We start from the raw sequence: 22327 nt of genomic DNA, 5'->3' as shown, positions 1-22327 counted from the left end.
CTAGTCCCACCCCGTGCTGTCACTCCTGCCCAACCGCTCCCCAGCTCCGCAGGCTGCCGTTTGAGGGCAGGGCGGCAAACTGAAGGCCTGGCTTCTGAAATCCTCCGTCTGGCTGACCTGACAGATCCGAGCTCTGGTCCCGCACAAGGAAGCTCACGAAAGGCATGAACACATTGCTCTTAGCAGCAGGCCCCGGTTTACGGATTAGAAACAAGGCATCTGCGCTCCTACGCACACTGTGGGGATTTCTTCTCCTTGAGAAGGTACTGAAATCCAAGGCCTCTCTGGAAGACCGTCAGGTAAGATCCTTCTATTTAAATGCCGTTGAAATGTTTCCGAAAAGCACGCTTTACAGTTCCTCCATAGTGCAGATTGAAAACGTGGTAAATGCACTTAGCTTCCCAATGCCCGTGGGACTGGTACTGCTTCACAAAGGAGGATTAGTTATTGCCACTTCAAAAAGCACCGAACAGGTGAAAGTTACTGTTTTAAATAGGTGATATCACATAATGATTGGGGTAATTATGAAACTGTGGTTGGCACATACCCTTGCCATGAGGAATTTTATAGAAATGGAGATCACTACTCATAACTACTGTGCTGTGCGTATTATTATCTATTTTAAATAATCTGGGTCCTGAGTTCTGAAAAATTAGTATGTTGCAACCAGGCTCCTTAAATGTCATTAGTACGGTAACTTGATATGGAAAATATTAATTTAGCTCATCGTCAGATAAAGGGCTACACAGCCCAAAAAATTTTATAGAAGCTCTGTGTGAAGAAATAGCAGTAGGATTTTTAAAAAATAGTCCCTGTGTGATGTCACTGAGTAAAAGTGTATTTGCAGCATTGCTGGGTGTGTTGAATGTTGCTGAGTGTAATTATGAGTCATACTCTGAAAATTGGGAGAACGTTTCTTTTTCTCTCTCTCTCTCTCTCTCTCTCTCTCTCTCTCTCTCTCTCTCTCTCTCTCTCTCTCTCTTTCTCTCTGATCGCTATATCCCAATCCACCACACATATCCCTGAATGACTCAAGTCATCCAGTGTGCTCAGATTCCTAAAAAGCATGACTATGCTGTTTTTTTTTATAAGACGGGGATCCCATAACTATTTCTGTTATCAATCCTCAGTCATCCGTATAGAGTACTGGTGAAAATTAAAAGAGGGATTTTGACGTATACTGCTAAATGTGAATTGTATGCCAACGACTCATCGTGATCCATAAGCTATAAGGCTTTACATGAAAACGCTAATCAGTTCATCAGTTGTGGAACAAAGCAAATAAAACGGTTCGTAGCAGAGCTCTGCTGTTATGGTCCCTGGGTGTCAGTTGTCATGTAGCTTGACAGCTGTTGGGATGCTGCGCTGGCTGTTGTGCAGAGGGGAAGTGACAGCTCTTCATACCAGTAATTATCAGATCTCGCAGGATTGCTGCCTCTTAACCCCCTGCCGGCAAATGCTTACTTAAGTGATACCTGTCTGCATATCCCTTTTTTTGTTTTTTTCCCCTTTACTCAAGCCACTGGCAAACATTGACAACCATGTGACTGAAGGAAGACTAGAAGATTAAATCAGCTAACTCTCTCATTTAGAGGGATAACACCACTTTAACTTCTGCTGGCATGACCTTTTAGTTCAATAAGTGTGTGCTGTTGCTAAGTATTTGCAAAGCAAATCATATGATATTTTAAGTATGCAGTTCCTTTGTATAAATGTTACCGGTACATACAAACACATATTGGTATATTTTTAATCATATTGTCATATTTATATTTAGTCTTATTGCATTGCACATCATTAGCAATCATTAAGTTATCAATGCTATGTCAAGAAAAAAGGAAAAAATATTTATTGTGCAGTTACATCGTTGAGAGCAGAACACAAGCAGTGTATACAGTAAGCTGTTCACGCAGAGCCTATTCACTATTTAAACAACCATATGACTAAACCCAAAAGCATGTCTTCAGGTATTCACTCCGAGGCTGGTTCTCTGACAGCTGTGAGAGTTTCTTGAAACCACCACTGGGACAGAAATGTGTAGTTTAAGGGTGTGGAGGCTGCTCATGGGTTTAAGCTAAGGGGTGCTGGACACAGAGCCCAGGATCCACATGGCTCAAGGCATGCAGCCACCCTCCAGAGCCCAGTGTGAACCCACTGCTGTGCTCCAATTGCTGCTTATAGGTAGAACTTATAACACAGCCGGACAGCTGCTGTCTGATATGAACTGGCTGCGTCTGCATGAAGCTGTAACAAAAGATATAGTAACTCTCAAAACTCCATGTAAGCAGCAGGTGGCATGGTGGTTAAGGGCACCGACCAGGAGTCATCTGAGTTTACCTGCACAAGGTATTTGATGGTGCCATGTTATGGCAAACTTGTGCAACTTGCTTGTACATAATTACGTCACAATAACCTTTTAATAGATACACACACACACCGCATTGACTGAAACCACTTGTCCCGAGCGGGGTCACGGCGAGCTTAACCTGGCAACAGAGGACGCAAGGCTGGAGGGGGAAAGGACACACCCAGGACGGGATGCCAGTCCATCACAAGGCACCCCAAGCAGGACTCAAACCCCAGACTGACCAGAGAACAGGCACAGGCCAAACCCGCTGTACCACCGCATCACCCTTTTAATAGATATAAACTGGAAAATACTGCAAGGATGAAAGTGTCAGCTAGGCAGAAGAATAACAAGAACAATATGAATAATGTATTCTGCTCCTAGCTGTGCCAGAAATGTCGCCCTCAGCTTTGTCATAACTGATCATTTTTCAGTTTACCCTGAAGAGAGTCCAAGAACTACCATCTACTGTGTAAAGTGTCTCTGCCCATTTGATACGGGTGCCAGGAGTGTCTGTCTTGTGTCTAGTTAAGGGCTGTCATCAGACACTTAACTGGATGTGTGGAACCCACTGTGCCCAGATTATGTTCATTCCCACAATCACTGTGTTTTTATCATAAGTGGTATGTTAAAAAACTAATTGTATTAAGAACACAAAGAATAAGGCACGATGCAGCTCTTATCTCTGACTCAGCCTTGTGTACATGGAATTTTTTTTTTCTTTTTTTCCAAATGGGCAATTTTTAATTTGAAGTTCAATGCTTTTTAGTCAAACTTACCTTCCACCTAATTAGGCTTGATGGAACCGTTAACTGACGCAATTCAGATGTTTTTCAATTATTATTTACCTTGCTTTTATTTATTTAGCAGATGCTTTTCTCCAAAGCGACTTCCAATGAACTCTATGTAGTGTTATCAGCCCACACACCTTATTCACCGTGGTGATTTATACTGCTAGATACACTACTTACAATGGGTCATTCATCCACACATCAATCATTATTATTTATATTATCATTATTTGACAAACCAAAACAGTTCTTTGGCCCAGTAGTTGAGAAATACCCACAGTCCTGCAGTCAGTGAATGACGTCTTTGCTTCAGAAAAGCAAAAAAAGTCATATATTTGAGTTAATGAGTAAATAGGATGAATTCCGACCCCTTTGTTCACTCTTTAAACAGTTATATACATCCATCCATTGTCAACAACTGCTTCTCCTAAGCGGGATTGAGGCGAGCGGGAGCCTTACCTGGCAGCACTGCCGAGGGGATACACACGGGGGGGGTGCCAGTCCATTGCAGGGCACAAGCCCCAGACAAGCCATACAGCAGGCACCAGCTGAACCCGCTGCACCACCACACCCCCCCCCCACTGTATACAGTAACTTTAATTAACATTTATTTATGTAAAACAATTGTGTGAAACAGTGATTCATTCTATTCAAATGTTTAGAAATGATCAAAAAGGAAGAAAATCATCTTTATAATGGGTTTTCCTTAATTCAATTTTGTTTAACATGATTGAAAATAGATAGTCCCCAGCTAACAGGTTGAGCTTTTCTAAAATTCAATTTGCAACTCAGCAATGATAAATTTCTTTATAGCTCAGCTGGAACCAAAGGGAACAGAGAGGTGTAAAAGGGTGGTGATAAGGGTGATGGTACTGAGAACATCATCTTGACCCTGAATGACCTGCAGAGTGTAGACTTTATTTAAGATGGCCACGATTGTTTATTGATGTTGAATGTTTGAGCCTGAAGAGTTTTAGAGTAAAATGTAAGATTATCAGGACTGTTTAATTGACACAGGTGAGACAGGTTAGTTTCATCCTGACGATGTGTTGCTGCAATACTTGTTTAATAATTGTCAGTCATGAGTTTTAAATAAATACAGATTGCTTTAAGATTTAAATTCAGTCTAATTCAAACAAACTGAATGTTTTATCTATATTGTACATTTATTTAGCTGCTGCTTTTCTCCAAAGCGACTTACAATGTTAAAATATTTACAGTGACGTTTATAGAGCTGTGTGTTGAATTTAGTGCAATACTTCAGTTAATGCCTTTTCTAATTTTAATGTCACTGAAAGCAAAAAAGTAGACACATTTATCAGTCTATGCATAATTTTTCAAAGTATGTGTAACCTGAGAAAAAGAAACAATTTCTCTTACATATGTGTAATCATTTCCTTTAATGCTATCAGTGCGAAGACATTACGGGGGGAATGCAAATAATAAAGGTGTGATATGTCACAATGCAAACTGAAAGAAATTTTGCAACGCAGTTATTAGTTATCAGTTATTTTCTGTTACTTCCTGTCTGTGGTTAACATTGCTTTCAAAGCAACATGCTTTAGCCTGTGTAGACAGGTGATATGGTTGTTGAAAGGTGGATCTCTTGCAGGTAACATCAGATTGAGTAGAACGGAGGATTCCTACCAGTAACTGTTGACAGGGCACAGTAAAAAGAACTGAATCACCACTTTTCAAAATGACTCACTTTGCAAAAAATGACTCACTTTCTTAATAAGCCAACACAGCCGTTGAGATCATCTGCACTTTATAAGTCCCTCATTGAAATTAACGTTTCTCATAAAGTTTGTGTATAATGAACTTTCCGTCAGTGTCAGTGAATGTGCCACACGAGTGACTGTGGCTTAAATTATGGATGTATGAAAAAATCATGAATTATTCAGGACAGATATGAGATTAGCTAAGCATCACAAACGAGGAATTAATAGCTGTGAGAAAATATGTCACATTTTAAGAATGAATGCCAGCTAATAAGTGTTTTTTTTTTTTCTTTTGCAGCACTTAATGCAAAAAAAAGTACCAGAAATTATACGAGACTTCAGTAAGATGAATTTATACTGTGTATCTAGAGTATTTTAAAGTATATTCATGTTCTGCGCTGAAACTGTGATCAGGGAATATTGCTTGAAGTTTAACTGAGGTGGTATGAATTTTGTTTGCAAGTGTTTGGGTGAGTGTCTACACATTAAGACCAATGTCCTTTCAGCAGCTCACATTAAAACAGCAGAACTGGAAAAAGGCTAAATTAAGAAAAAGGAAGTGATCCCTTAAAACTGTACAAGCGACTCGCAGCCAATTTTGGGCAGTCAGTGAAAGCAGTGCGGTGTTTTGCCAACAGAACAGTAAAGAGACCTACATGGAACATATGGCTCACAGAGTGTGTTTCTGTTCCAGGTCACACAACACAATCGTAGTTTGACTTTTTCCAGTCGTCCGTTTTTTCCGAAGTGTTTAACTTCCGCGTTACGTTCGTACGGTTCACCCTGTGTTTTGTGATCAAGTTAATCGCGGCAACGTTAACCCAACTCCTTCAGTAAACACGGCTGTCAAGCAGAGCAGCATTTTGGGTCCTGCTGGCGAAGTAAAAAAAGCAGCCAGTTCTACTTACCTACTCATATAAAGAGGTCTTTGTCATGGTGTAACGTATTTATAGTTAGCTAAAATAAACCGAGGAAACAATGAAAACGAAAACTAGGCCATGTGTCGCTTTCATTTAACTGTTTGTCAGCGTGTCACTGCTTTCATATGATATTTTCTGTTGATTCGAAATTTTCTCTTGAAACATTTTTAAATCAAGGGAGAGTGCAGAGCTGTAAAGAACTTTATATCACAGAAGAGACACTAAGTTCACTTTCCAAGAAGGAAAGGTGATCCACTTTGGAAACAGGAAAATTCAAGTTTGTCATCAACTAACAAATGGACGCAACCTTCATTATGTTCAGGTGACTCTGCTTCATCTTGATTTTTATACATTCCAAACTTGTATATCTTACCCAGAATCAGTAGGCTCTAAATATCCCACAATGACTTCAAAAGAGACAAAAATGTTATCCTCAGAGAAATAAAGCCAGTCTTTCTACCAGTTGATCATCTGAGGAAAACAACATGGTCTTTGTGTCCAAAGAATTTATACTACCATAAGAGGTATTAATCCATGACCAGCAGAAATCCCTCCCTCTTTTTTCGTAACATTGGACTGCAACATTTTATACGGCTGACTCATTGCTCCGTTTACTTTTGTGCTGGCTAGCAACGGCAGAGTCTATTTCTAGCAACACGTCAGCTACTTGCCAAGCTAAATATTGCAGTGAAATTTCCAGTGTTCGCTCCCAATGCACTTCCTACAGACATATGGGGCCACATGCTGCCAGTACACCAGTGTACCTTCACCACTGAAATGTGTGGATCCAGGATTGGTCTTGTTGTTGTTGTTGTTCTCTTAGCCAATGCTTTTATCCAAAGTGTCTTACAATGTTATCAATACATCCAGCTGAAATTTTTATTAGAGCAGGCAAGATTAAGGAATGCTAACAAGGGTTCAACAGTAGGGCCGGTCGACACCCCGGAACTGCGTAAGCTTCTGCCGGATGCATTAAGAGGGAAAATGTGCTTCTGGGATAGGCTCTGGTTTACCATGACCCTGCTCAGGATAAACACACACACACACATTTTCAGAACCGCTTGTCCCATATGGGGTTGTGGGGAACCGAAGCCTACCCGGTAACACAGGGCATAAGGCCGGAGGGGGAGGGGACACACCCAGGACGGGACGCCAGTCCGTCACAAGGCACCCCAAGCGGGACTCGAACCCCAGACCCACCGGAAATCAGGACCGTGGTCCAACCCACTGCACCACTGCGCCACCGCACCCCCTACACTCAGGACAAACAATTACTGAAATTGCATGGAAGGATTGATCGATGGTTCGATGGTTTTAGTGTTTCTGTCACAATAGGCAGCTACTTCAGAAATGTGCACCAGTAAAAATGGGAGTTTTGACCAAACTAACTCAGCTCTCGCAGTCTTGTCTGTATCTAAACCCCCTTGTCTGTTGTGAAATGCACTTTTTAATCTGAGCTCTGTGTCTCTTTGGAAAAGGGCTAAATGAATATATATACACACACACACACTGAAGCTGTTTGTCCTGAGCAAGGTCATGGCAAGCCGGAGCCTAACCCAGCAACACAGGGCACAGGGCTGGAGGTGGAGGGGACACACCCAGGACAGGACGCCAGTCCATTGCAAGCCACCCCAAGCATGCTTCGAACCCCAGACACATCAGAGAGCAGAACCCAGCCAAACCCGCTGCGCCACCACACCCCCCTAAATGAATACATGTAAATGTAAATGCTACCTGCATACAGCCTTATAGCTCAGGCTTATCGGTAGCCGTTGGCTGCTATGGAAGTGAGACAGATGTCCTGTATTGCCCAGTGGCTGTCACACAGCTGCAGCGCATCGCTGTCATCTGCCCATTTTCCCCCACCTTCAGCCCTTCCCTAAAAGGACATTATAGTGTTTTTGTCATTGGTTACTATAGTATTCTCTCCAGATGAACATAGAGATTCATGACTAAAGTAAATGAAATGTAAGCAAACCTAAAATTGTGCTGAATATCACCAAAGACCTGCCCATTTATGTAATTTTCTCCAGTTTTTTTTTTTTTTTTGTAAATGTCTTGTAGACTATGGTGTCCAGATTCAGTCTAAGTCTTATACTGTCTGTCTGTAAAGGCACGGGAACCCATGAATGACATATTTATGCAGGAATGGGGAGTTACCACTTTATACCTTTCATACCATTTGGTTTCCTTTACTTTTGGAATTTGTGTCATCACTTTGTTAAAAAGAAAGTAAAAGTACAGTTTTCTTGTTTTCCTTATTTTTCTTCAAAGTACTCCTTCTAAAGAGTACCCTCTTGCAGACCATGTTTGGGTGGGAGAAGGACAAGTTAAGAGAGAGGGAGGTCAGTGCAAAGTTTACTGGTGTGTGAACTGTTTTCTCTTTTGTTCACAGTTGTAGTAAGTCCCAAGAAGAAATCATCAGTGTCGTTGCCTGGGTTTTTTGGGATTCTGGGGTGCAAAAGGACATTTGATACATACATAACTCATGTTACATGTGTGCAACTCAAATTCTCAGGATCATCCATCCAATTTCAATAACCATTTGTCCTGAGGAGGGTCGCAGTGACCCAGACCCTATCCCAGAAGCACTGGGAGCAAGGCTGAGGGGGGTTACACCCATAGGATGCCACTCCATCACAAAATAGCCACAGATGCACTCATTCACTGACCCATTCACACAGAAAGGGCAATTTAGAGTTACACATTCGTCTGAATGTCATGTCTTTAGGCTGTGGAAGGAAATCCATAGAGACACAGGGAGAGCATGGGAATCCCACACAGACAGAGTTGGGTTCAGACCCGTGTTCTCTCACCCAGAGGCTGTGAGGCAGCAGCAGCGCTACTCGCTTCCCCACCGTGTCACCACCAGATTGTGTTGCCTTAGAATTAAACATGGGCAAATATACTGTACAACAAGACAACACAGAATGCAGTTTTCTGGGACGGTCTTGAGCACTGCTACATCTACACAAACGTTTTGCAAATTTAGTTAGAAGGTGTCCATATGATCTTCAGAGATACAAATACGCAAACCTGTTATCAATGGAGGTACTACACAGAAGTCTAGAAGAGAATGACAGACCCCCATTCCCTCCGCAACTCCCTATTTATTACAGATAAAGCATTTAAATCCCTCAGACCTCAACAGTCCTCTATATGGTGCTTACAGCAGCCCACCATTACCTCCTGTCTTCTGAGAAATATGTCCCAACACGGGGCACAACAACTTTGCTCAAAACCAGGTGCGAGCACTCCAGCCAAACTCCAAGCCAGTGGACCAACACCAGATGGGACTAATATTTCCAATGACTGAAACACAATTTAATCTACGAAATAGTGAAACGGAGAAGCACGAAAACATAGTATAATATAAGATGGTATACCAAATTTTAAATGCTGTAGTTAGTCAGACTGCTGGTGACAGGTGTGTATTTGGTTGTTGTCTCCTTAATTGTGTTTGCTGTTGACAGGTTAAATGGTGGCAATGCAATCGGCACCAACCGGGTTCACTTCCTGGCAATCGTTATTAAGAGCCATACATGCTCAATCAAAGTTAAACTCTGCATTTGTATGTGCAGCACCCCTTTAGACATATTTTGTTTAAGATCTGGGTGTGTAGGTCTGAAAATGTGTGTAGGTGTACAAATATTTTGTTGTGAGTTTAATTGCGGATTGTGTGGAATTCCATAAATGACTTGTGTGAAGAGACCATATGATGGAGAACCATATAAATCTGAAAGCATCTGAAAGGTTTGCTAGGCAGCAAAGTGAAGTTCAGTACAACTCATCCAGACACACTTGCAATGGACAAGATGTCAATCACATCTCTGAGAAAGTGCAGCATTAAAAGAGCACAACATTGTTCTCTTTCAGATGCTTTTCTGATTGATAGATCATCACTTGAGAGGTTTCGACAGTCAAGTGCGAATCTGCGATTAATGAAAATAGACTGAGGAACACAAGTGTAAGAGTGAATATTATGTAGGACAAGACCCTGACACAAAAAGCAGGGGAATTACAAACCATTTACATTTATTCATTTAACTGACGCTCTTCACCAAAGCAACTTACAACTATTCACCCATTTATACAGCTGGGAAATTTTACTGGAGCAATTTAAGGTGAGTATGTTGCTCAAGGGTACTGCAGCAGAAAGTAAGATTTAAACTGGCAATCTTCGGCTCCAAGGCAGCAGCTCTAACCATTATATTATCAGTCACTTCTGTGCCCCCAAAAGACCATGAAGCATGTTTGATGTTTTTTTTTCAGTTATGACCAATATAACACAAGGAATTTCCAACATTTTAAAATATATTGAATTGGGTTGGGCAACACAGTGGCACTCCGAGTAGCACTAATGCAGAGGGCTGGTCAGGTGGACATGGGTACATCTCCCAGTTCATTCTGTGTGGAGCTTGCATGTTCTCCCCATGTTGCTGTGGCGTTCCTCTCACAGACATCTGTTTTGGGTCAAGTGAGGAACTTAAATTGCCCCTAATTATTTTAAATGAAATTATGTGAACCAACACATATCAGCACAATGATCAACACATGTGAGCACTGGTGGACTGGCACTGCCAAGATGTGCGTTCACGCCATTTAATTTGCAGTCGCTGTGCCGTGTCTTCACTGCAGCAGAACACATCTGTGCATAGTGGAAAGAAACAAACCAACTGTAATGAGTAAATGTAAACGTGTCCTCGTCTCTCGGACCGCACCCATGGGGGTCACACAGCTCAAGAGAAGTGAAGTAACCTACCTTGGTGTTCGATTAAGGCTTCTGTACCTAAATGCTCCTTTCAGCTTCAGCTATTTTCCACTACACCCTGAGCACAGTTTTCACTTCTCCTTTTACCCACTTTCTAATCATAACAGCAGGGTGGGGCCCTTATGTCTCTTGCTTTGTCCTCTGCTTACTTGATACTTAGCAAAAATGCTCATCAGTATAGTATTTCCTTTGTTATTATCATACTTTGCCTAAAGTAGCATGAAATTTAATTTTTTTTATATATATATTATAGAGAGGGGGCGCGGTGGCGCAGTGGGTTGGACCAGGTCCTGCTCTCTGGTGGGTCTGGGGTTCGAGTCCTGCTTGGGGTGCCTTGCGGTGGACTGGCGTCCCGTCCTGGGTGTGTCCCCTCCCCCTCCAGCCTTACGCCCTGTGTTGCCGGGTAGGCTCCGGTTCCCCACAACCCCGTATGGGACAAGCGGTTCTGAAAATGTGTGTGTGTGTGTGTGTGTGTGTATATTATAGAGGGCCCTTGCAGTTTTACCCCCCTTTATGAAAGGTACTATAGTAGGCGTTGTTTTGGTCTTGAATTTTAAACCTTCAGATAAGCACAGCAAGATCCTTGATCACTATGGTGTGTTTCTTTTGAGAGTTTGTTGTTTTTTGCACATAGTTTTACATTGCACTATTCTGTTTGACTTTGCTAACATGGCAGTGTCTTTATAGAAATAAAATAAGTTCTTTGTGATTGGCTCCAGGTATTTGCGAAACATAAAGGCAGTCCAAATTAAACGTGGACACGCGGGGGCTTAGATGTGTCCGTGAAAAATCCTTGAGATGTTCACGCATTTGCTGAGAAGAGAAGCTCAAATGTAAAGTGACCTTTGGAAATAATCCCGTTAGCAGATTGTCCCTGTAACATGACGGTGATGTGTTGTGAGCAGCACCCAAAATATGTAGAGCAGCTGGAGAAAAGTCCCCATGCGCACCAGTTCCTCATCCTTGTCCTCATCTCACCCTTAGCAGATTAGATGAGCTGCTGATCCATGACCAGGTATGTCTTGGACGTGTCTTGTACACTTTAGCTGAAGACAGCCAGTCCGGGAGGTTCTTTCACTCCGCATCCACTCAGGTTAGGATGTGACCCACATCTGCCTTTGCTCATTATTTTTACAGCCTTCAAGTGTAGATAAAATTAAAAAGCGGTTAGGGTTACGGAGGCTTTTAATTACATTTCATTATTTCTGTCTCATGGTTTTATATATGTTTTAGGTGACTGTATGTGCTTATTTTTTAGCAGTTAAGGAAGGAGCATGAGACTTTTATAAAGTGTCGGAGATGAACACTTGACGTTGAAAATCTAGAACACTTATTCGTTAATTTCGAACGCTTATATTCCCCTTATATTTCACTTTCTGGCTCAGGCAAAAGACAGAGCGGTCACCAGTCTGATCACCAGTTTGCAGATCGCCATGTATAATCAACTACATGAAACATCTAGAGCTGCTAAAAAAAGACAGCTATTATAAAAGACAAAGTTTTAACCACAGCTGTGTCCAAAATTGCTTCGTTCCATGCAAAATAGTATTCCAGAACACAGTTTTACAATTATTTTCCCCTAGACTATTCAGACTTTGTGCTAAATCCTGTGAACGACTAGATTATACAGGGGTTCTTGTCCCATAAGTCCAGTTAAACTCTCGGGAGAGAATGGCACACAGTTTTTTCTGTTTAATGCGTCTTTCAAACTAAATAGAAATAAATACAATTACAAGTCGGATGACTTTTATAATATGCGTAAGTGGAAAAAAATGTTTGTTTACACATTGATAGCACATACCTAATAAGCAAGCTGGTAATATACACTCACTATTCAGAAATAGGAGAGGGTGCAGTGGTGCAGTGGTGCAGTGGGTTGGACCACAGTCCTGCTCTCCGGTGGGTCTGGGGTTCAAGTTCTGCTTGGAGTGCCTTGTGACAGACTGGCGTCCCGTCCTGGGTGTGTCCCTTCTGCCCTGTGTTACCGGGTAGGCCCCAGTTCCCTGTGACTCTGTATGGGACGAGCGGTTCTGAAGATGTGTGTATTCAGAAATAGTCACTCTTTTTCAGAAATTACAACAATGATGATGACCCATGGCCTGAAGTTCACACACTGGCTTTCCTGTCTTGGTTTTTTGTTTCAGTTTCTGTTTTGTCTGTCTGTCTCTTTTTCCCTATCTCTCTCCCTCTCTCTCTCTTCTCTCTGTTTCAGTTCAGTGTGCTTATACATTTTTAATGCCCTCATGTACTGCACTCATTGTATTTTTCTGCGAGACGTCTGTCGCTTTGGAGAAAAGTGTCTGCTAAATGAATAAATGTAAATGTATGGAAAAGATGACTTTGTAACAAGTAGTAATAATAATAATAATGATAATAATAATAAATAAAGCAGAAAACTTAATAAATAATAATTATAAAAGTCTATCAAGCCAGCAAATCAACTAGTAAAAGTAACAATGTGTGCTTGTGCATGGGAGTCTCTCTCTCTCTCTCTCTCTCTCTCTCTCTCTCTCTCTCTCTCTCTCTGAGCTGTGGCCTTACAGGAAGCTCCACTCTGTGACATCACTGAAGACTGTGTATAAACTAACCACAAAAATGCAACGCGCCTGGCGAGGCAGCGCGAGCGCACACAGAGGGCTCTTTCTTACGGCCGGCGAGACGCAATCAAAACGCACACCGAAAAGAGGGAGGGGTGGGGGGGGGGTGGGGCAGCATGGTCCACGCACGGCTCAGGTGAAGCGGGACAGGCGGCAAAGGGAGCTCAAGGTCTCTAAGAAGGGATTGTGTGCAGCCTGGGGCAGTAGGAGTCCTACGGAACTACCACAACCTGTCATACGGTAAGATGGAGCGTCTTCCTTCCTGCTCGGTCACTGTACACGGACTTCTTGTTCAGGGGTGCTTGGCTCCTTTCTGGGTAACAATGTGAAAGGAAAAGAATAAATAACTCACACTATTATTCTACCGTTAAAGGGATTCACCCTGAACTAAAGGTCAAATAATGTGCTCAGCGGGTAAATCGATGCCCACAGGCAGGATAGTCCACCAGGAGGCTGGGGAAGAAGAGTGTGTGTGTGTGTGTGTGTGTGTGTGTGTGTGTGTGTGTGTGTGTGTGTGTGTTTCAGGTGGAAAACAAGACTTTTAAGGTGTGCTGTCAGGTACAGCTGGATACTGTAGGCATTCGAAGGCCTGAGAGAAAACCACAGGTATAATTTTCAAGAAGTGGACTCGAGCTTTGGCCAGATGGTGTTAGACAAGAAGTTATTTTTTTTTTTGCTTCTTTGGCAGTCCGAAGTATATTACTTCACAGCTTTCTCACCCTTATGAAAAGGAAATGAAAAAGAAGCTGAGAGAAACGATTGACCTTCTCTGGTGTGGCAGTGGCTCACAGTTTCCATGCTCAAATGAGCCTGTGTAGCTGTATGAAAGTGCCTTTGAAAAGCTCAAATACCAGCTTGCTCCGCACAAGGTAACGTTTTTTTAGAATAAAATGCTGTTTTCATACATTAAAGCGCACACCCCCTTAAAATATGCCTTTAAACATGTTAACAAACATAATATTCATAAACGGATGCTATTCAATCTTGTCAAAATCCTAAGCGCTGAGCACTTTAGTACTGAAAAAGACCAAACATATCCAGGTAAAAATTTAATTACTCAATTTAATGTCCCACGTGAACTAAATGTAGAGTACATAAAGTTTTATTCCTCACCCAGGAATGAAAAAAATGAGATTGAAACAGTAATGCGTGTTTGGCAAGTTTTAACATGTCAAAATATTTGTATTTACCTGTAAAATGTGTCTTTGTTCCACTTTATTTTAACTGCAGATCTTAAAGAATTAAACAGACTAAGGTGACATCAACATTGAGTCATTAAACACAGGACTTTGTTTAGACTTCATGAGCTCTTAAATCAATTTAAATAGGAAACTTTGAGCAGAAGGGTCCTGCAATGTTTAACCAGAAGTGTTTTTTTTTTTTTTAATGTCCTTTATGGCATTTCGATAGAACAATGTTAAATTACTCACTGTGGAAAAAAAAAAAAGAACAGTTTTCCAGATGAATACTATGAATTTTCAGTAATCTAATCATTTGGCTGTAATTTGGAAGTTACCCGGATAACAGAATTACTCGGCTGAATTTCCAAGTAATAAAATGTGACCTTGAATGACTTCTTTAAATCCAGACTTCACCAAGTCAGTCATGAAACTAAGTGTTTGTGAAAAGGCCCCAAAATTTGCCCGTTCTTCCCCTACCGCTGTCAGGTTCGAAGGCTGTCTCACAGTCTCAGTGCTAATGGCCCTAGACACTGTCTTTTCTCATTTAATGAGCAAAGAAATCATGTCTTAATCCATCTTAGTCATTGACGTGTTACTGCGTCTTTTTCCACCATCGCGACGGGGTGAAAAGCTTCTGACCAGTACCCAAAGTCTCGCCGACGCTCCACGATGTTGTAATTAATAACAACCTTGTGAGCGAGGCAATGTGTCAAAGCACTGAACCCTGTGGGACACGAGGGCCCAAAAGTAACCTAAATGCACCTTTTGGGAGCATTGCATTAAAATTGCAAAGTCACTTTTTCGCAGTCCTTACGAAACATTGTGACAGTGTAATACGGCCTGCTGGGTTGCCGCATTCTGGACAAGAAGCAGCAGGCAGCATGCTTTTAAGCTCCGCTTTAGCCGGCAGAAACATAAACATATTCTGAGCAGAGCCCATTTTCTTCAACAAGCCAGGCCTTGGTGGAAAAGCTTGTTGACGAGAGCCTGACAGCTAAAATCTGCTCTTAAAGCTCATGTTAGCACTTTTAAAATCACTTTACGGGACTGCGTGCCCCAAGCGGTGTACTAAAGATGTATTTTTTACCCCTGGGGTAAGACTAGCCTTTTTTAGCAATTTAAATTGCACACTTTTCGAAGCTTCCCACACATTTTTACTTAATTTGCTTTGTGTGTTTTCCACCGCTTCAGTTCAAAGCTACATGTTTGGAAGCAAATATTTTGTTTCTATTTGCTCTTTATCTCGATGTGTGACAGAGTGGCATTTATGTGAAATACACTTGAGTTTTACTTTCCACGTGCGCCTCGGTACAAGTACTTTTAAATAGTTGTTCCGCCTATTTCCTTTAACCTTATATGGAAGTCACCGACACAGCCAATGCTTTTCAGAAGCATCTTGCATTCATACAATTTAAATTTACATTTAAATTTACATTTATTTATTTAGCTGACGCTTTTGTCCAAAGTGACTTCCAATGAACTCTATGTAGTGTTATGAGCCCACACACCTTATTCACCGCGGTGATTTACACTGCTAGATACATTACTTACACTGGGTCACTCATGCATACATCAGTGGAACACACTCTCTCTGTCACTCATACACTATGATTATTATGATAATTTAGAAAGGGTAAATTTAAAGGTATGATCGTATTTCAAAAAATAAATAAATACCATGGTGAATAGTGTTTTAAAACATACATAATGAGTAAAACTGATGAGTTTATTTTTCCATTTTGAAAATTCTGCTTTTGTATTATCTGATTGATATTTATTTGAATTCTTGACAGCTGTGAGCTTTTCTCTGCAGTAGCAGGTGAATGTAGTTTCCTGTTGTCGAACATCAAACAGGAAACATGTCTTACCAGAGCAGAATAATTCCAAGCCTGTGTTACACAGACCACGTAACCTAGCTGTCAGCTATCTGGTGTCCCACACTTTATGGAGATATGTCCAATTTTAGGCAGCAGCATCAATCTGATGAAGCCATATGAAGGCCTTCTATGCTTTTAATTTTCATACCTGGAGTCACAGTCAACCCTAGTAGTATCACTGGAAGGGCTTTTGTGTAACAGAATACTCAAATTACAATTGCTTCATCACAACCATAGGCTTAGCAATAAATAAATAAATAAATAAATAAATAAATAAATAAATAAACTTTTTCTGAAGCTGCCATCCAGCTGGTTCTACATACATTGTCCAATCAAGAACATTTAAAAAAAAACTGTCCCCACCCCAGCTCAGCTGTTCGGTGCCAGGTCGATTAATTTTGAATTCCATGTATCATAAACTTACTTTTCATTAATTTACCTGGTGAAGTTAATTATGTACATTTGGTGAGCAAGTCTGATCAGGAAATCAGCAGCCGTGTCTTCCCAGCTGTACAGATATTTAGGCCATAACCCTGTTGGGTGCCATGTTCCGTGTCCGGAAGTGAGAGGACGAACCCAAGTGCAGGGCGAACAGGAAGTTTATTATGGTAATCCAATAACCGTGGTCTCAGACAGGCAAGAGTCACCGAGGGACAATCGTCGTTCAAGGGGAAGATCCAGAAGGCGAAGTCGAGAAGAAGGCGTGGGTCCAGGAACACAAGAAAGTAAACCAGGCAGGAGGGTTCAGGGATTGGGGAGCAAGAGTTAGGGGTCACAGGGCGATGGGCGGGGAACGAGGAGTAGCAGCAAGGTGTGCCGTGGGAAGCTTGGGCGCGAGGCAAACAAGGTTCCACGTCAGCATTGGTCCTGTCGCCACCTTTTATGTTCCCGTCCTGACTGGTTCCCAGGTGTAGCTCGTTGCACCGGTAGCGTGGGCGTGGCATTGGGACACAATAAACCTCCACTCCCCAGCAGTGTGAAAGCTGTGCCTCTTTTATTGTGTATATATATATATATATATATATATATATATACATATATATATGTATATGTATATATGTGTGCGTGTATATATATGTACAGAACAAAAGGCCTATATATACACTTTTACATACATTTACATGAACTGTTGGTAGTTGGTAGAGCCATTGAACCATGGGGAATGCTTTGCCAATTTGTTTGTTTTTGTTCAGCCATTAACAGAAGTGGTCCATCTTGGATAAGCATCCAGTGATTAAGTCGGCCTTGCCTAAATTCAGCCCAGTCCAGTCCAGTTGTTCCAACCTCTCCTTCGTCTTGTCTCTTTAACATATGAATTTAAACTTCCAGCTCCACCTTTCATGAATGTGGTCAAATCAGCCACATTTATGAGATTTGCTGCCATACATCTTAACGTTTTCTTTCTCTTGCTTTCTCTCTCCCTTCTTCTTTACAGAAGTCCTGGAATCGTGGAGTTTTCCCAGGATCTGAATACAAGAGATTGAAATAGATCTGCAGGACTCGCCAGAGGACAGAGACCCAGGGGAGTCAAGCGTGAACAGGGATATTGGCTCTGCGCCCTTTTCCTGCCCTAATGGGCTCTGGATTACAACTGCCCATCTCATAGATTCAAGGAAACAGGCAATTGTAAACAAATCTTTGTTCTTCAGAACTCTCCAGTTTATGAAAGGAAGGAGGAAGAGTAATTTTCTTGCTGAAGTTCAGAGGTTCTTGCAGCATCAAGGCCCTCACTAAGTTCCTGGCACCATTTTTCGTGTATCAGATGTTTTTATATGATAGGGTGTCCTCTTACGTCAATACAACAGCAGTGTATAACTGAAACTGAAAAAACCAAACAGCAGAGCCTGGGTCAAGTAACTCAAATAAATATTTGCCTAAAGAAACATTCTTTGTTCATTCATTCCAACTAATACTCAGTTTTCTTGGTTGTCGCCAACCGACAAAGCAGATTGATCAGGGTTGGGGTCAAGAGTAACAGACTTGATCTGTATGTGACTTCCAGGAAGAGAACATACAATCGCTGCAAGCCATGACTGAGGCAATTGAGCGCTTCTTCAGTGATCTCTGGAGCATAGCCTCCACCAAGCACGACCAGGGCATTTACAACACTGTGTGCTTGGTGGTGTTACTGGCCCTGCCCCTGGTGGTCCTCATCACTTCACTAGTGGTCTGCTGTCATTGCTGCTGCTGCCGCAAGGGTGGGTGTTCCTACTGCTGCCAGCCCAACCCCAACACTGGCACTGGTACAGGCAGTTCCAACACGGAAAAGAAGAAGAAGAAGAAGAAAGCCCCCAATGATGAAGACCTCTGGATCTCAGTCAAAACAGAGCCAATGACTCCTGACAGGATGGCATTGACTGTGGTGTAGCCAGCCAGGTTTGAGATGGTCTTCTGTTAATACTTGTGTTTTGTTCTATGTTTTTTTTTTTTTTTTTGAAGGGGGTGGGGCTTTTTTGACATTGTACATATAACGTGACAAATCCCTGGTCACAGTCGTTGTACTGTTACATCAAGGGGGTGACTGATTTTTTCAAGATGGAGCACTGTAGTCTGTACTGCATGTTGAAGGTGAACTACATGTTTCAAGGAAATTTGCAGGTACTGCATTTGTGTGTGTGTGTGTGTGTGTGTGTGTGTGTGTGTGTGTGTGTGTGTGATAGTGAGAGAGAGAGAGAGAGAGCAAGAGGTGACAAAAGCGCCTATCACAGCCCCATCATATTTACACCATTTTGACTCTACTTCAGGTGACCTGACACCCAAGAGTTGTCAAATATGTTGAGTGTATACTTTGGCTGGGAGTTTACCGCCATATGTTTGTGGGACGAGCACACAGATAATTCCAATGGCTTCAGGCAGGGCTTCATCCAAATGTCTATCTTAAAGTTTGCTGTCACGCTGAAGGCCTTTTTAACTGATTGTTTCACTGCCAGTTGTCCTCAGTATTAATTGTGTGTGAAAATTTGCACGCCCTATCGTCGTACACTTCTTGTTGTGTTTTCACCACGCAAGTTGGGCACCAGTGGATTATCCAGCAAGATCCCTTCAATCTTTATCATCATTGCTGCGCTGGCATCCTTTCACCTGGTTTTCCTCTTACCAAAGGCCACTAATGATATCTGTTTTCACCTGAACAGGAAAGAGTTCTCAGAAGCTTCTCTTCTCAGCAAGACATACATGCTGTAGCTGCAGGTGAAAAATGTTCCGCAAAACATCAGTTATGTTAGATTAAGAAACTGCAGAATCCATAGACCAGCTCTGCTTCCTTCAAAGTCTGGAATGTTGTGTGATGTGGTATTTTGCTGACTTCACCCCAGATATTCTTACCTTAAGCCAAACTTAGTTTCGTAATTTGCATCCTCATTTCAATGTTTTACCAAGGACCTGATTTTTTATACAACATAACAATTGATTGTTACAAGTATCCTGAAATGACGTTTAACTCCCTGTAGTTTCATTACAATTTTTGGGGCTGAACCAGTCCAAGTTGCGCATTTAGATTCCGGCCAGATCTCCTCAGAATCTGATCATTAGGTTAATTGCATTAAAGATGATCTCTTTGAATTCGTATATGACTCTCATTAAATCAGTTCAAGCACCTACCAGTTGTTAAGTGGTCACAGAGTGTTCAAAGGGATTTTTTTTTTTATTGTAAGGTTACCAAGGTGACTGAGTAACTGCAGCTAGTCATGATCAGTAACCAGAACACAGACAGCCTACATTCACACAGGCTGTGTATGTTATGAACACTCATTCCACCAGGTGGAAAAGGCACAGCGTTCACATGGGAGGGGGATCCATTGTGTCCCAAGAGGGTTATGGTCTAAACACCTATGTTTGTAGCGATTTGACCTTGCCAGAATATGCATAAGGAAGACTTTTCACTGTGTGCTGTATTCTGTGCTGCAGCCATAACACTCCAAGTCAAGTGCTCTGTCTACACTGTCTGCCACAGAACCTTTAGTCAATGTTAACTTGACTGTAACTGCAAATGTATAGTACTTCTGAAATGTTTAAAGAGAGCAAATAATGTATTTTTCTAACTTTTTAATTATTATTATTATTTTTTATTAAAATTAATGTATGTGAACCTTTAGAAATAAAGACCTTAAGCTGAAAAACGACCTTGATTGTATGGGAAGATGACGATCTAAGTCCTTGCATGAAAGGAGTCTAAGCCGAGATATGCTGAGACATGAAATCCATCTATTAATAATCAAGTGAAATCTCTCTGTCTTGAAGGGACATTTGTGTTTATTTATTTAGCTAAATTGCTTATAATGGTCTACCCATTCATATAACTGGGTACTTGTTTTTTCTGTCTACTTGAGTACTTTAGGGTAAGTACCTTGTTCATAAGTACTATAGCAGGAGGTTGGATTCAAACATGGCTCCATGGAATTTAGGATGGCAGCTCTAGCAACTACTCCACCAGACCCCACCTCTCCCCCACACACTCCTTGCCATTCAACATCTCCCTTTGTGGCGTGTCTCACATTGCCACTGGCAACGGTTGCCATGGTGCAGCTGGTCCTGCAGTGATGTAGGGCGCAAAGCCCTCCAGAGAAACACCTGGACAACCACAATGGATCATGCTACAGTGACAGACAGCTGGAATGGGGCGGTACTGATGATTCCTCATAGTGGGACTCTTTTCGTGGCTCTGAGGCGGCAGATTCTGGAATTGCATAAGAGGATCGCAGTCCATCTCCAAAACACATTCATACTTATTCCACAAGTGCATGCCCCTTTTTCTGTTTCCTTTCTACTTCTCACACTCCCCTGTTCATAAAAAAGGTTGAGCACATATCTGCTGAGGCAGTCTTCTGCAGCAACTGATTAGCATACATTTATTTTAATGGACCTTTAAAGACTTGTTTTTGCATACAATTTTAAAAAGATGAATCTACAAAGAATAATAGTTGAGGTTAAGATCACATAGGCATAATGATGCAGTTTAAAGGTCCTCCACCTGGAGTTTAAGCAGAGCACTGTGAGCCGGTGAAAGATGCAGACAATGTAGTATCTCCATGCTAATGAAATGGATATTTATGGGAGGCCCTAGCCTTCCTGTACCCCGACAGGATGTGACATTACCCTACTTAAAAATGAGCCCAGTTAAAAACATGCTGTTATATCAGTCATGCAGCATTATCTCGAAGAAATCTTTATAACCTGACACGAACCCAGTAACTGCTGCAAGGAGCTGTAAGGATTACAGGAAGCAATGCTTTAAAGGGAAAGATTTCAGTTTTTTGTGATGATGCCCACTAAATACCAATTGAAACTCCCTAAGTTATCGGGTCACGATAAGCGCTTCCCACCCACAGACATTATGTCATTTCAAGTGGGGGTGCAGAGAACTATTAGAGCCATTACCGTAAGCTGGTGTGTTCTCACATCTCTGTGAGTCTGTTTACATGCTTACAGGGTCAGGTTTATGGTTTTTCCATGCAAACTGAGGGTCATAGATTTGAATCCCGCTCCTGCTGTGGAACCCTTGATTGAGGTGTTCACAAAAAAATAATGTGCTGTATGAATGGATCAATCACTTTGAAGTTGGTATTTAGCAAAGTTCTCAGCTAAATAAAACTTAATAATTGCATATTAATTCACCTGTCAAAATTGTATGCATATAATGACAAAATACATGAGACAAAACAAAAAAATGAACTGTAGATTTATCAATAAAAGTCTTATATTACATATCTAAGACAAGTACAGTCACATTCCAGTCATATGTGTTGTTAAATGACCAACAGTAGAACATGAACAACATTTAAATGGTTACACTGCTTACCTGCGGCCACTAAGCGTCATATGGAAAGTTTATAATTCATTTTTTTTTGTATATTTTTAATTTAGCATTTGTAATTAATCTGTGACACACTAGACTACATTTTGGATGAACAGCTACAGCTTTGAGAGATCAGCAACCCAGTATTTTGGTTTAACTAATGAAAGAGCAATAAAAGCAAACTGGCTCAGCAGTCAATCCATCGGCTAAATGTACACAGAGGCCTACTCTTTGGTCTGAGTGAGAATTTTTAAATTAATACAAAATAATATAAAACAATATTAAAATAAGAGGGTATATACACTTCTGATGCCATGACTTTTTTGTG

The 22327-nt window shown here is 41.5% G+C and overlaps 1 protein-coding gene across 2 annotated transcripts; it reads left to right on the top strand.

Annotated features, from left to right (window-relative positions):
* Positions 1-66: 66 nt before the first annotated feature.
* On the top strand, positions 67-20310 carry kiaa0040 (KIAA0040 ortholog). 2 transcript variants are annotated; one of them, XM_018753141.2, is made up of 2 exons: positions 67-299; positions 17641-20310. In XM_018753141.2, exon 2 carries the CDS (start codon positions 18235-18237, stop codon positions 18571-18573), a length of 339 nt encoding a protein of 112 aa, XP_018608657.1. In that variant the 5' UTR covers positions 67-299; positions 17641-18234; the 3' UTR covers positions 18574-20310. The 2 variants fall into 2 exon arrangements, with proteins under 2 accessions (XP_018608657.1, XP_018608656.1); XM_018753140.2 differs by lacking the exon at positions 67-299 and adding an exon at positions 13141-13387.
* Positions 20311-22327: the final 2017 nt, after the last annotated feature.

This window comes from Scleropages formosus, chromosome 3 (genome assembly GCF_900964775.1).
Source record: "Scleropages formosus chromosome 3, fSclFor1.1, whole genome shotgun sequence".
NCBI classification, from domain to species: domain Eukaryota; kingdom Metazoa; phylum Chordata; class Actinopteri; order Osteoglossiformes; family Osteoglossidae; genus Scleropages; species Scleropages formosus.
Note: the sequence above shows the minus strand (reverse complement) of the source record. Positions and strands in the feature narration are given on the sequence as shown.